The sequence below is a fragment of the Etheostoma cragini genome, chromosome 24 (assembly GCF_013103735.1).
Source record: "Etheostoma cragini isolate CJK2018 chromosome 24, CSU_Ecrag_1.0, whole genome shotgun sequence".
Lineage (NCBI taxonomy): Eukaryota > Metazoa > Chordata > Actinopteri > Perciformes > Percidae > Etheostoma > Etheostoma cragini.
In genome coordinates this window covers 5,246,926-5,262,355 of record NC_048430.1, presented here as the reverse complement: position 1 = coordinate 5,262,355, position 15,430 = coordinate 5,246,926, and the positions used below count along the sequence as shown (strand labels likewise).

Sequence of the window (15,430 nt, the reverse complement as noted above, 5' to 3'; positions counted from 1 at the left end):
CCCCCCCCCCCCCCCCCCAACACATTTCTGTGGCATTGTCAGCCTGGGCGGGCTTGAGAAAAGCATCTTAGCTTTCAGATCCTTCGGAGTTTGTTTTTTCCACCTGAAGATTGACAGACAAATATAGAGAAGGCCGTGTGGTCATTTCATTTCCTGCGTGAGGCACATCTGTCACTTTGTTTAGACTTGGTAGGAGGGAAAGGTGCACTCTTTCTGCTTGGAATGTTGCATTTAAATCACATGGGAAAAAAAAAACGTTGTTGCTGGTTGCTGATAGCATTAGCCACCTACATTGCCCCCTAAATATCCTTTTATCTCACCAGCGTGTAACTTACATGATGAAATGGGGAGGGTGTAACTCAGTAGACCCTTATCTCACTCAAATTGGTTAATTTGATCTTCAAAGTATCAGCAGTCTCCCACTTGAGGGGAATACTGCTAATTGCTATCTAAACATCCTTCAAAAAAAGGACAAAGAGACTGGAATACTTTTTTCACTCATCCTCCCCCCATCTCCACTCCAGTTCAGCTCATTTTATTCACCCTAGTGCGTTTTTTAATCATCAACCGAATAAGATGAGAGTGCAATGTTGCCATGGAAACTTGACGAGGAGTACAAACGGTTCAGTGAGACTTCACAGCTTGTGTAGTCCTGTGGAGAGGATAAGTGGTTCCTCAAACTTTTTTTTTTTGCTGTTGTCAGAAGCCTCTATAGCAGGCTGTCTTACACATTTCAAGTGTGGTATTGCCCAATACGTAACTTTTGAACTATAAATATGAAATCTTTTCGTCCAGTTTGCGTTGCGTGCCAATTATTTTTTAGCTTAATATCTACCTTAACCGAACAGCTTCGGAGTCATTGGAATGGTTATACAACTTTTTTGAGTTGAATGGTGGTCGTCTTGCTCCCCCCCTGAAGAAGCAGAAAGTTAAAGCATTGTCGGAGTAACAGGGAACAAGGAAACGGCAAACTGGCCGAGCGAGGACTCAAACAAGTAAACATAGGAGCTGCCAAATATCCATTACGAAGCTGTAGAGAGAACTCTAGAGAAACTTTTAGGGGGAGCTCTATAGAGAAACCTGTAGGGGGGGGCTCTATAGAGAAACCTGTAGGGGGGAGTTCTATAGCTAAACCTGTAAGTGGGAGCTCTATAGAGAAACCTGTAAGTGGGAGCTCTATAGAGAAACCTGTAGGGGGGAGCTCTATAGAGAAACCTGTAGGTGGGAGCTCTATAGAGAAACCTGTAGGGGGAGCTCTATAGAGAAACCTGTAGGGGGGAGCTCTATAGAGAAACCTGTAGGGGGGAGCTCTATAGAGAAACCTGTAGGGGGGAGCTCTATAGAGAAACCTGTAGAGAGGAGCTCTATAGAGAAACCTGTAGTTTGGAGCTCTATAGAGAAATCTACAAGCAAAAAGTGAGAAGTAGCCAAAACTGCATAGTGCCCCTTTAAGAGATAAAAAGCAGAAAAGCACCAGATTTTGCTTTACTCAAACACTGGTTCCTGGTATAATTTGCAATACCATTAATTGATTATTTTGTTTCTAAAGCTTGCATCCTTTTGAGTCTTTGGGAAAAAACGTGACCTTATACAGTTTAATCTTGCAGAAGCAAAACAGTAACTACGTTCTTTGAGAGTGCTCTCAGATCAACAACCTTCTACAGGTGACATAAGCCACTTTTTATTATTTTCCTCTCCAGATTATTCTGCTGTAAGCCGGTAGTCAGATCACATCATTTTGGAATATGTGCCACGTGCGGGGCCTCTGGAATTCAATATGTTTTTTTTTTAATTTTACATTCCTTCCCTTCAGATTCAACGTAAACACTAATCATGTCAAGTCTCTGCTCTGAAAAGTCATTCTCCTAAAAAAAAAAAGCACGCTTCAAAAGCATGTGTAATTGTAAGCAGATTCCAAACCTGTCCATATGTTGGGTGTTGTGACCTACAAGGAGCGCTATGAAGCAGGGTCAATTGTAGGCATGCTAAGGTTAAACTGAGGCCACATGTGCAAACAAACAAGTTTCTTGAGGAAATGGCACGCCAAGCCAATTCTTATTAAGTCCTTTATGTCTCTAAGTAAGACCAGAAATCCCAATTTTCTCCAAAAACTAAATAATCTGCCAATATTTCAAACTGTTTTCCATCAAATCATCTTGTTCAACACATTTTCTAGACGTGAGTATCTTGAAACACGTTGCTGCACTAGAATCAAGAAAGATAATGGAATAGTTCACTTCAAATGAGACAGTCTGCCTCTGTCACATAACGCATGACTCCATTTGCAGCTACACTGAGTCATGCAGATGCTGCACGCTTGCTATTTATCCCATTGTGGCTCTGTTCATACAAGCATTAACTAGCTCATCTCCTCTGCCAGCTCTCTGGGGCTGCTTTCATGCTGAAAACATTTCATTATCCAATCAAAGTTGCGAACATAACCTACTTCTTTGGGGAATAACCACTATTTAATCACTTCCATCTCCGCCAGGGGATACTAAGCACATATTTTGAGGAAACATGAATGCATTATAAAATAATTGTGATCATGGAGGGTAAGCATTAACTAAATGTGTAGGGTCTAAAAGGAAAATGTGTACACGTGTGCTCATTTGTTAATAACCCATCATCCAAGGCAGCACTCTGTATCTATTATGCCATCCTGACAAGATTAAGTAAAAGCCATGTGAGTATGCGATAAACCAAATACTAGGGTGGGATTTTAGGGGGGGTTTTACTAAAAGAAGAAGAGGCAGAAAAGAAACAGATGTGACCGTGAAATGCATCATGTCTGGCTTTTAATGTCTGAAATATTTCTTCATTCTAATATTCCCGTCACTGTATGTGTGTATCCGGACTTGTTTTTGTCCCATACTGTATAATCTCTGTGTGGTACTATACCCAATCTGGGTCATCCACACAATTTTACACACACACACACACACACACACACACACACACACGACACACGACACACGACACACTTTATCGTAATCACTATTAGCCTCTGCATCCCAGACTACGACCAGCCAATCCAGTTAGGTGTGACTCACAGCTTTGCAACATAAAAGGCTGTGATTGGTCACAGCAAGTGTGGTAGGAAGGGGATTAGGGATCAACATGTCAGGTCGTCTGGAATCAGACAAAGAGTGTGTGTGTGTGTGTGCGTGTCACCAGTTAGTGTTAACTTGCTAACAATCCAGAGCATATGCTGTACTGCGGAGAGAAGAGGAAATTGATGAGGAGAGATGTGGAGATTAGAGAGCTTCTGAAAACTAATTTTCAAATCTGAATGCTCCAAGCTTTTTATCGCCAGTCTGAAAGGGCAGTCTGGACTTCATTAGATTTACCTCTGGGCATGTTCATCACCAAAGTATGCTTTTTCGTCCTCCATCCTAATCGGACTTTCAGCACCCTCACCTGTGAGCCAGTGTGCTGTGGACTACATCAAATTAATTTCTTCCAGCTCATGCACTGCAATATTTAATCACATATTTCTTACAAGCAGTGCCCAAGACAAATAATTTTCTTGCTGTAGAATAGTATTTGGACTTTGCTCTATATGGCGGGGGTGGAGCATATTAGCACTCTTTCTGCATGGCGTATAGAGGATGTTGAAATCCTTTTGTTCGTAAAATAAAAATCCATTTGAAAGATCGACCTTGGCAAAGAAAGCATGACCCTGAAAAGACGAGGTGTTCTTGCCGACTCTGTGAGGTCGAGGGTTAATCTCTCAATGCGCGCTAACCGCTGCTGCTAGGAAAGCAGATTATGTTTCTTTTTTTTTCTGAAACCGCAAATCTCATAAGCGGTCAAGGGATCTTTAAAATTCTTCGACAGATGGAGGTGAACAAGGTGTCAAAAGGTTTAGATATTGTAAAATATTGAAGGGGAAGTTCTAAAAATATTTTAAAAAATGGTTATGTTTTATAATAAGTGTCCATAATTTACGCAGTCTTTCACATAAATGTGAATAATTAAATACTGCTTCTTTTTCTGTGTGCCCCGACAGTGAAAGTAGATGATGTTGCGTAAACCTGGTACATGTTGATTCACCTTTTGCTGTAGTGGCAAAATGTTCAAATAATATTTTTAAAGTCATGGTCGTAGATTGTATGGAGTTCTTTGGTCCAACAGTGTGGCATTACAGAGGTTAACAGGTGGAAATTACCGTAAATTTCAGATGGTTTACCAAATTAAGCTCAGCTTCAGATGGTTTACCCTCTTCCGCTTGGTTCCAACATTTCTCTTGTTTGCTATTTTCTGCCTCTTGTGAGTTAAGACAGAATAGGAATGATACACACGCACACCCAGTGTATGTTGATTGTGTGAGTCAGGTCATTGAGGATGACCTACTTCTGAGTCCTGCTCTGTGGACTGCCACAGCCGCTCACATCAACTCACCAAACAGACCAGCCCCCCCCCCCCTCACCACCCAAATGTGTGTTTTTGGGGTAGTTAAATAGCTTTTGTTTGCTTACTATAATTCCTTTTTGAGTAATTTGTGTCGCATCATTTACTGGGAGTGATCTGGAAATGGAATCACTACCCACTGCAATGAAAGAGTACAACTTTTTCAGCTCAATTTGTCAAAGAGATGGTGGGGTTCAAATATTAATTTAGCTGAAGCAGAGTTTAAGAAAAAGGACAAAATATAAAAAAAGCTGAGGCTTTAATTGTGAAAGCATTCGAAGAAGAAATCCGCAACTATTAACCATTAGTAACAGAACATCAGCATTATAAGTGGCTTTATGTATTATGGAGCACCGCAGAAGGAACTCAAATTCCTTTCCCATTTTCAAAAACAAACTGTTTTTGTCTGCATCATGCTTGAATCAGTTTTTAGAAAATGGACAGAAAGAGCACCTATGAAAATTTAAACAGCTTAAACTGTGAGTGGAAGGGAAAGACGCAACCTCCTTAGACCCAAAGTCAATGAAAGATTTAAAAGCAGAGGGCAGACTAATGGGGGAGGCGGCCCAAATATATACAGGGCGAGAGATTAAAAGTGGAGGTTTAATTTCTCAAGAGCTTCATTAGCTCTTCTTATGGACAAGCTTATTTGTTTTCCAAGGAGCCAGTGGACATCCTTCAAAATATAAAAGCAAAGGTTTTATTGCCAGACGCAAAACGATCGTAAGCCAAAAGGTTATTTGCTGACATGTATGGATCCAAGACCATGTAGTAATTTTTGTTTCAAAATAAAACACCATGCCTCAGGGCGATGAAATACCTACCTCTGAAAATAGAAATGTAGGATTTTGGACTTTGGTTACACAATATTGTACCAGGAGGTGCTGAGCAATGAAAAGTGCAGAGAATAGATAGAGGAAAATAATACAGGAATCCGATTATTTTAATAGGACGAGCATCTCAACCACAGATCCTCTAACACACACCTAAGCATATCAGATCTCCTAGGTACTATTTTGTTATCTGTATAGGGATAACATAGAGAACAGGGATTACAGCTTTACTTACTATTACTAACAAACTTGTATATTTTCCTGTTCCATTGTGCCGTTTTGAAGTTCTTCATTTAGGTTCCATATCAGGCAAGTGGTTTTCAGTTTATGTTAGTAGACTGTGAAAGTTAACTTGACTTATAAATTGACCTGAATAGGCCGTTTTTCTCCAGCTGACTCTCTTAAAAGCATGACTCCTGTAAAAGGTGTCTTAAATATGCACTTGATGGCTACATACATGCTAAAAGATTGAAGCTGCATGTCCCAGGAAAAGAATTCAGAGCTCTTCCCAGTTGATAATCCAAGACATGAAAGTATGATAAGGAAGAAAACAAAAAAGTAAGAAAGAAAGGCTTTTAGGATGCGGACTAACCAACGAGTTGACAAATGTCTGGGTAACATTAGGCTGCTAAAGTGTATCAAATCACAGGAAAGAGCAGGGCAGAGCTGCTAACGTTCGTCTAAACTCAATGCATCTGGAACTGACAAACTTGCTAGCTGGGAATAAGCCTTATAACCTATACCCAATAAGTGAACAAACTAATGTTGTTAGGCAACGATGTGCTCTTTGGCCTTGAATGGAGGACAGAAAAAGTTAGAAATTTACATGATTACACCTCAAGGGTGAACCCTGCTGCCCCCCCTCTGCTGCCCTATGGTTTAACCCCACCCCGTCCGCGGCATGTTCAATTTACAACCTCACAAGTTTAAAAATTACCCACATCCTTGGCTTTCATCACTATATGATCCTATAATTCTTTATTATCCTGCCTACTTTGAGTCTCTCTCCCTCTTTTCTTTGTCATTACTCATTAGCCAAAGTCAGCCTCTCCGACCCATAGAAGTGCCTTTTCTGTTTTATTGTCTTATGTCATAATGTCTGTTCACCGTCCAATTGTTCTTTGTTGTCTTCTGATGACAATAGTCCTGTGTTACTTTTTTTTCTGAAGTTAGTGCACAAATAAAAAAAACAAAAAAAGAAATTGACATGGGGGATAATGAAAAAATAACATGATGCAGTCACTGACGAGAGTGGACACATTACCACTTATTATTATGAAGTTGGAAATTGCACAAAGCCAAATAAAACTGTTGTGCTTTTGATAAAGGTTAGCACCAATATGGAGTATTGTTCATACCTTCTCTTACATAATCATGGCCACTTTCAGAAACACTTCACACAATATATTTTTACTAAGTCATTTCAGTACAATTGTATATTACTACAGTATTTCAATAGTGTGTATAGTCAATTCAATCGGTTTGTCTGTCCGGTATGAAAGCCAGAGTGGAGGATTCCTCCCCTGCTTACTCAGCTTTGTATTGCCCCCCACTGAAGAGTATTGGTACTGATGTTTCAGTGTTGCCAGCACAGAAAACAAGCTTTTCACACAGAGTGGCAGCTCTGACAGTCAACATGCACAAAGCGATGGTGGGAAAATAAACAACTTTGCCTGGATTTGATTTCCTCCTCCAGTCTGAATGCCCCTCTCACATTCCTGTTCTCAGTTCCTCTTTCCTCCTCTCCCGCTGTTACGCTCTTCCTCCTATGTCCTTTGTTTTGTGCCGCGTCACATCCATGCATGGTTCAACAGTGTCACCTATGGTGTGCTGAGAGCCATTTCACCCTGTCTCACCTGCCAGTTTGGATTTTTTGTTACTATGTATGTCAACATTAGGTTTGTGTGTATGTTTTTCTTTGTCAAAATGAGGTGGAAATATATTCTCTTTATCCGTTAGCACCTCAAGGTTCCCCCGCCTGTCAAGCAATAACCTGTCAGTGCTCCATCATTGTCGCACTTAGCCGGCTCTGTCAGGAACTTTTTTTCTGTACTCATCACGCGGTTTGCGGTCAGTTAGCTGGCTGACAGCTGCATACATTTTACAGTAAATATGCTTCTTAATATACCACCATTAACTCGTCACAATGCTAAATGTAAGGCACTCACCCTGTACATTACTGCGTGAGATGTATCTGGGTTTAATAAAGCAACGATTTCCTCATTTTGACAAATCAGGCTAGAGACATGAGTTTAGGAAGAAAAAAAAAAAGATTTTAAGTGGAAACACTGGGTTAGGAGCAGAATCTGTTGAGACTGTAGCCAATGAGAGTACAGTGGAGCAGGACTTTACAAGTTAAAATAAGGTGTTACTATGTTAGAAGGGATATTAGCTTTGTAACATTATGGCCATATTAAAGCTGTTGTAATTCAATCCAGTTGTTCCAATTTGAAATTTAGCTTATTGCTCAGTTTCAACAGTCTTAACCTTCACTGTCCCAGGACTGAGGGCAATTTAAGTGTGTATTTTTTAAAATGTCAAATTTATGGAACAGCCATACGTTTGGAATTGTTGGCATGATGCTGTATCAAACTAAAAGCTGCATTCATTGATTTTTGGCCACATGGGAGCAGTAAAACAAGCTGAAAACAGCTTGTCATCACCTAATGGTAAAACATGAGAGCATACTGTTACATATTCCCACATCCAGCAGACTCAAAAGGAACATTAGCACTGATTTAACACAACATTTAACACCAATATTCACTCTACTTTTGACTAGACCTTGTACTAGAGTTCCCTCTGGGTTTGTTACAACTAGCAATTCCTTTCACATAATACAAGCCATTTGAATCAAGGCTTGATTTTTTAAAAATATTGATGATTGAGAAGTTCAACCTCAGGTAGCGCTATGGAGCGTCTATTTTCTTTACTTTGGTTTTCTAATGCATATAGACGAAGACACGGGGATGATGTTAGTGTCTACATGATCTGAACCGTCAAATTGACCAAAAAGGCTAGCAACATCATGATAGAATGAATTCCTTTGACATTACAGCTCTCCCATGTTATACCGGAGTGTGAACAAGCTTCAGTCCTTGCTGATGAAATATCTGGAAATTTAACACTCGAGGAAGGCTCTTTGGTGCTTTAGAAAAACTGCTGTGTGTTTGTGGGAATTTGAGTGTGTGTGTACATGTGAGCGTCTCTAAGGATTCAAAGTGTTTACAGTCCCTCTCAACACATACATTTCATTTGAAGCATGCGATTTCTGAATCACTTCCATCTCTGCCACTCCATTTCTATCCTTTACTCCCTTTATGTCCTTCCATATTTGCATCATCTCAAAAGGTGGCCTTCTCTTTCTTATTTTGAAATGAGAGATCAAGGTTGCTGACCCATCCGTTTTTATTTTTAATCTAAAGAAAATGTCATTTCTTTCCTCTCCTTCCATTTACTGATCCTGCAGCTCGTCTGCACTGCAAATGAATGCTATCTGGCCTGAGATATCACGGGCGACTTAGTTTATCTGCAGCAAAGAGGATGAAAGGAAACCATGAATAAAGATGACAAGAGAGTGAATAGGAGGGATATTCTGAGTGTGGTAAGCATCATAAGCTCAGTAAACAGTGACATCTGCTGAAAATACCACACTGCCTCAGAAATGCACATATTTGATTCAGGAATCATTATGTCTTTCTTGTCAGTCATGATTTGTAGAGGTTTTCTTACAAGAATTAGTATTAATTGGAGCAGTGTTTATAGCATTAGTGTGCATGGATTTGTATGCTCACTTGAGATAAACACATTTTCAATTTCTGTTCATTGCATTTCTTTTAATACATTCATGCACAAAATAAATCTAAATTGTGTTGTCTGATCTTCAATAGATTCTTTTTGTGCTTCTCCCATCTCTATATCGGCTCCTTTGTTTCTGCAGTGATCCATTTTCTTCAGTGTACTTGATCCAATTTAACTGACGGGTTTGTATAAGCTGTAGCCAACAGCCCTCTGGCTGTTTTCATCAACAAAGAAAGCAGAACATGCACGCAGAGTTGACCATTTTTTGACTTAAAAGTCAGAGACTCAAAGTTAACTTTTGGACAAACTGATAAGATTGATTGGAAATCAGTGGCTGAAACTCTGCACCAAGACTGAATTTTGGGAAGGAGACTTCTGATTAGTGACGGCCGAATGAAGCTTCATGAACCAGTGTTCATTAGTTCATTAGTTGAGAACACACTGAATTGCAACGCCTAATGCCTTCCTCTTAAAACCAAGAGCGCCGTCTAGTGGGCTCAGAAAATAAAAGACACTGGTTCACAAAGCTAAATTGGGCCATCACTACTTCAGATACAGTAGTAAGAGACCATCAAGGTCTATATACTGTAAAAACATCCAAAAAGCACCATGTCATAGGACCTTTAACTCCTGCAACTTTGTTGGATTTGCTGACATTGCTTATGTCAAGTTTCATACTATGGATTGTGTGAGTCCTCAGTTTCTTTCTGGTTTCTGTTAAAATGAATACCTAATTATTGCATTGCATTGTTTTAAAGATCTCCAACTAACGCTTTGCTAGTCGTTACTATAAATTGTCCCTCACAGGACTTAGAAAATCCAGCATTTATCACGCCATTCTTTCAGTCCACTCAGGGGTCTGCTCCATTGAGATACAAGTTCTCCTAAGAAAGCAGTGAGAAGTAAGCCGTTTCACACCATTTAATCACAAATCCCTGTGCTATCTTTTCCCTTCCCCCCCCCCCCCCCCCCCCCCCCTCTCTCGTTCAATCTCACTGTTTCTGGCCTGCAGACAGCTGATCGGCTCTTCTGGATTTCGCTGACACTGCGCCTGGTCCCGCCTGGCCTCCTCTGAGCAGGATGGACACTCTGGAGTCAGAGCTGACCTGCCCAATTTGCCTGGAGCTCTTTGAAGACCCGCTGCTGCTCCCCTGCGCTCACAGCCTGTGCTTCGGCTGCGCCCATCGCATCCTCATCTCCCACTGTGCCACTAACGAATCTGTTCAGAGCATCGGCGCCTTCCAGTGCCCCACCTGTAGATATGTCATTTCCCTGAGTCCGGAGCGTGGACTCGAAGGACTTAAGAGAAACGTGACCTTGCAGAACATTATTGATAGAGTTCAGCGGGCCTCATCATCATCTGGGGTCCCTCTACCGCTGCCTGCACCCCACAGCGGACCCAACTCTCCCGGCGAGGAAGGGAGCAACCGGTTGGCTCTGGTCCCAGTCAGCGCTGCCATGTCCAGCCCAGGCACGCCTCCTGAACCGGTCCAATGTCAGTTCTGTGAGCAGGACCCGCCACAGGATGCGGTGAAGACGTGTGTGACGTGCGAGGTGTCGTACTGCGAGGAGTGCCTCCGAGCCACGCACCCAAACAAGAAGCCGTTCACCGGCCACCGGCTCATCGAGCCCATGCCAGACTCCCACCTCAGGGGGCTCCAGTGTCTGGAGCACGACGAGGAGAAGGTGAACATGTACTGTGTCACTGATGATCAGCTGATCTGCTCACTGTGCAAACTGGTCGGAAGGCACAGAGACCACCAGGTGGCAGCACTGAGCGACCGCTATGAAAAACTCAAGGTAAGCCCAGAAGTTGATACAAAGAATTACAATTTAATTTCTAGTAAATTGCTTTCAGGTGAAAAATAGATTGTTTGGAGCAATCTAATTAAACTGTGGCCTTTAATATCAAGGTCCCCATCTTTATCTAACACAAATAATGAACTTCAAGTTTTAATTTTGTGCTGCTCTGCAGTATGAAATTTCCTATTATCCTTACCCAGGTATCTAACTCGATTATCAAGTAAGATTTAATCATCTCATGCCGACCTATTATCTCTGCAGAATAATTAACCAATTAGCATAATCACTCCAACATGCCGGTGTGCCAGGAGGGTATTCAGAGGCATGCACACGCAGTGAATATGGGAAGTGTCATTAGCGACGAGGCATGATGTCTTCAATGAGGTTGCAGGTTAATGAGCGCCAATTGCCTGCCGGGTGTAGGTGTGCTTAATTGAGCATGGCTATTAGAGTGTGCTGGTAATGGCCATTGTGGCAGCATGTGTGTTTGTGTGTGTACATAGATGTGTTATATAAGAGCTTATTTAGAAGGTAATAGTACTCGGAATGTCCACAGAATGCTGCTCCTCTAATAGTCTGCCCTTGAATAATTAAAACACTTTTCTTAAAAGGGTTAATACAGATTTATTTTGCACTTCCATAACGTTTGGGGACTTTGGGTAATTGTCAGCATTTTTCTCAAGCGGTTTACTACTCCCCATTACTAGTAAACTGACCTTGATGCACAACTTTGAGGGAGTCGTTCTTCAAGCTCAAGCAATCTGCAGGGTTTTAAATTCAATGCAAAATTTACCAGGGAGCTTTTAATTGGTTAGTTATGTGTACACTCATATCTTGGTGCCAGTTATGTAACCCTAACCAGTTGCAGTTTAATTTGGTCAAATTTGGCCATTTGGGTGAGAACAAAGTCAGAACTTTCCCTGAGCTTCAGACAGTGGTCGATTAAAACATTATGAACCATTCTAAGTATCCCACAAATTGTAGATTTTCTCACAGAACAATAAGCAATAAAACACATCGAGCCTTTCAAAAGCAAAACGTTTTCAGCTAAATCCGTGCACGCTCACTCCAACAGTGTTTACTCAGCCTTGCCAAGCGTCTTTAAATTAAATGCCGTGGTCTGACTCCTATGAAAAACACATGTTCAAGTGTGAAGTACTCTGTAATACGTCCTCAGAGAGGAGGCATATCTGCCGCAATATAATGGAGGAAAATTAAATTGCAATGTTAAAAACAATTCTATGCCGCGGGACCTACAGAAAATAAGGTACTGATTACTGAAACAGTGCTCAATATGGAAATAGCAGCTTTGTCACGGAGTATAATATGGCACCAAGTAGTGAAATGCCCTTTTTTAACATCCAAGACTTACACAAACAATAACCAGAGTCAATGATTGAAACCATCTATTTTTAGCATCTGCACTTTTAGCATCATCCTCCTCAAGGGAAAGAAATCAGCGGAAAAACATCCCACACATTGATTTGTTATTGCAGGCCCTATGCTGGTTGGCACCCATCTTTCAAGCCTTTCTGCCTCCAATGATGGGCTTTATGTCATAAAAATGCCAATTTAGGCAGAGATGAATAATTAGCAGGAAAGTTACGGATTCGTGCATCATCTAATTATCATGCTCCCTCTATTCTTCAGAGAGAATGCAACGTAGCACAGGTGAGCGCACCCGGCAGTTATCCAACGGGCTAATTACCTAACACAAAAAGCACAGATGCATGATGTGACATACTGGGTATCCCTGTCGTGTGTACTATGCTTGCAGTACATGTGTATTCCGGACCCTGACGAAATACTTTAAGTAGAATTAACCTTAGCATTAAAGGTTGCATGAGAGGGTTCACGTGTGAGTCACTCTCACATTGCTGGAGGACACGGTCATCCCTGTTGGTGCTTTGAAACAACAATTTGGGGTTAACAGCTAAAAATATGAGCAAGTTTATTATCCTCTTAATATATAAAAACAATTAGAAATGAGCAATTAGACCGCTAAAGAATGAGAGAAGAATCAAGGTAAAGCCACTGTAGCTGGCCAGAAACAGGAGCCCCGGCTAGCCTATTAAAAATATGCTTCATTCTCAAAGAAAAAAAATAATCAGTTTAACAAAATGCTGTCCATTTGACCATATTTACCATTTATGTATACAAAGATGTAAGATCAAACTTTCCTATATTCAGTGCTGATGCATTTGGTGTAATATTCTAAGATTATTTATAGAGGAATATGTATAGTTGTGTTTGCAAGAAAGAATAATGCTAGTTAAACTCTTAATTTTATATGATGTGGTGGTTAAGTCTGAAAACGTCTTATCTGCTGTAATGTAATGTGGACCCCAGGAAAATGTTCGGCATCAGCTAATGGGGATCCTAATAAAATCAGATTAATCAAAAAATAAGTATACACATGCATACATTTATATGAAAAGAAAATAAATCTTAATCTTTTCCCTTTTTCGTTCACTTGGTTTTGTTTCATCTGCAACAGTGAGGCTTAAATTATCTCTCAGGCTAAATTATGTTTCAAAGTTAGAAGCTGAACATGTCAGTTCACCTAACCTTAATTTGTTTCAGCGTAGTATTATTTTTTCAGAATCTTGATAGTAACAGTAATCGCATCTTCAATTATGATTAGGTAACACAAATTTAATTTAATCTTTTTAGACGTTCAGAAAAATAGGTCAGCTTAATTGGAATAATTGGTTACTCTTAGTGGCTTTGCCGAATTTTTGCGGACTTTGATGAGTCAAAGCTTTTTAAAAGTTTTGTGGCAAATAGAGTTCTGAACAAGAAAGAGGGAACTGTAGGAAATAAAATTGAGGTCTCGATCGAAGCTAATTACCACAGGAAACAACCAAACTGCCATGCAATATTCATGCTGAAGAGCACTTTTGATTTTTAATTCATAAAAAGACAGAAAACTTTGTAAAAGAGTAGGCACAGAACAGACATGAAAGAGTCCTTCAGGTAACCCAAACTTGAAATATGTAAGATGTTACAACAGTACTTTCCCCCTCCCTCTTTTACTCAGATATGTTTTTCTTTTCTTTTGGAATCTGACAAGTCAAAACTGTTTGGGTCATATTTTCCGGACCATTTCATGCTCATCTCTTCTTGCACTGATATGCTGGAATCTGAGATATCCCCCACTCGGCACAGGGGGGTAAAAAATAAATAAAAAGAATATCAGATGATTGGAATGGTTTCCTTTTTTCAGTGGCAGTGGTGGTGTGTCTGATAAAAGCCTCAGAGGTTATTGTGGGAACACCCATCCGTTTTCGGAGATAAAATTACCCCCGTCACAGGAAATTGACGGAGAAGGCGGCTGGAAATAGCTTTTAAAGTCCTTGGCTCTGGGTCTGAGGAGAAAGAACCTTGAGGATAAAAGATGGGCACTGCTCTCTTTGTGTGTGTGTGTGTGTGTGTGTGTGTGTGTGCGCACGCTGTAGTTTCCAGTCATAGGTGTGTTGTGTTTGTATATATAATCCATTTGGTTTAATCCTTTGCCCTTTAGTGTTGAAACAACATACTTTGGGTTGTCAAAGTGCCAACATGCACAATAAAATATGAACAGACGCAAACCATTTGATTCACCGCCTTGCTGATAAGCCAAATATCCACCTTTATGTCCTCCGGCTGACTCATTCATCCTTCATAATCACAAATATACTTATTCCCTTGCTTACTTCCTTTCTTAATATGCCATTATGTGGACATTTTCAACCTAAATTCAAACGTCAAACTTCCCATGAAGTAAATCTTAAAGAGTAGCTAAACATCTTGAGTGGTGTAACTTCTCACCTTGCTGCAGTGATGTGGAAGTGTCCTTTAGGGTGTTAGTGTGTAGATTGTAACATCACAGCCATGTGTATTTGCTGTGGTCAGATTTGCCACTTTCAATCAGAGGGGCCAGTAAAGAATAGCTTTTCAGGTTTAAAATAAAAGCTTAATGCTTTGATCATTTAATGACAATTGAAAAATAAATGACTAGAAATGAAAGCTATGGTTCCTTAAACTTGGTGGCTGATTTTGTGATGGCCTGGGGGCGACAGAAACTAGCTGTAAACACAACATTGGCATGTTACCACAATGTTGTAACAGCTTGTCAAGGCCTATCCCATTTCAACAGATCTTGCAAATGCAACTGAATAATAAAGCCTTTTCCTGCCTGAAGTTAGAACATCAATCACTGGTAAAATATTACTTAACCAGGGAAGATGAAGAGGCTCTTCAGGATGTCAACAAGGGGAGTACAAGACTTGGCTGTTTGCCGTCATTAGTAATCACAAGGCATTACACAAAGTAAAAGGAAGTTGTGAATATATTTATTTGGTACACTCTCTCAATCATGCGTTGAATTGAAGCATCACTACTCAAAGTGTAATGTTAAGTGTTGTGTAATTTGTCCCAGTTTTGTAAGAGAGCCACCAGTTTAGCCCCCAGTTCTATAACAGGAGCCTGTCCAAAATAGAGTCTGGTTCTCTCTGCAATTAAAGCTATTTTTTGAGCCAATTACAGTGCCACCCTCACCGTCTACTTTCTGCACTGTGTTTTCCTTTTCCACAGTCAAA

At 40.5% G+C, this 15,430-nt stretch overlaps 1 protein-coding gene across 3 annotated transcripts in view; it reads left to right on the top strand.

Annotated features, from left to right (window-relative positions):
- The window catches only part of LOC117939382 (E3 ubiquitin-protein ligase Midline-1-like), a 51,391-nt gene that overhangs the window by 19,360 nt on the left and 16,601 nt on the right, over window positions 1-15,430 (top strand). For all 3 annotated transcript variants that reach the window (XM_034864698.1, XM_034864697.1, XM_034864699.1), the window contains exon 2: window positions 10,060-10,847. In XM_034864698.1, the coding sequence (XP_034720589.1) occupies window positions 10,128-10,847 (720 nt within the window). In that variant the 5' untranslated portion in view covers window positions 10,060-10,127. The remainder of the gene's footprint in view (window positions 1-10,059; window positions 10,848-15,430) is intronic.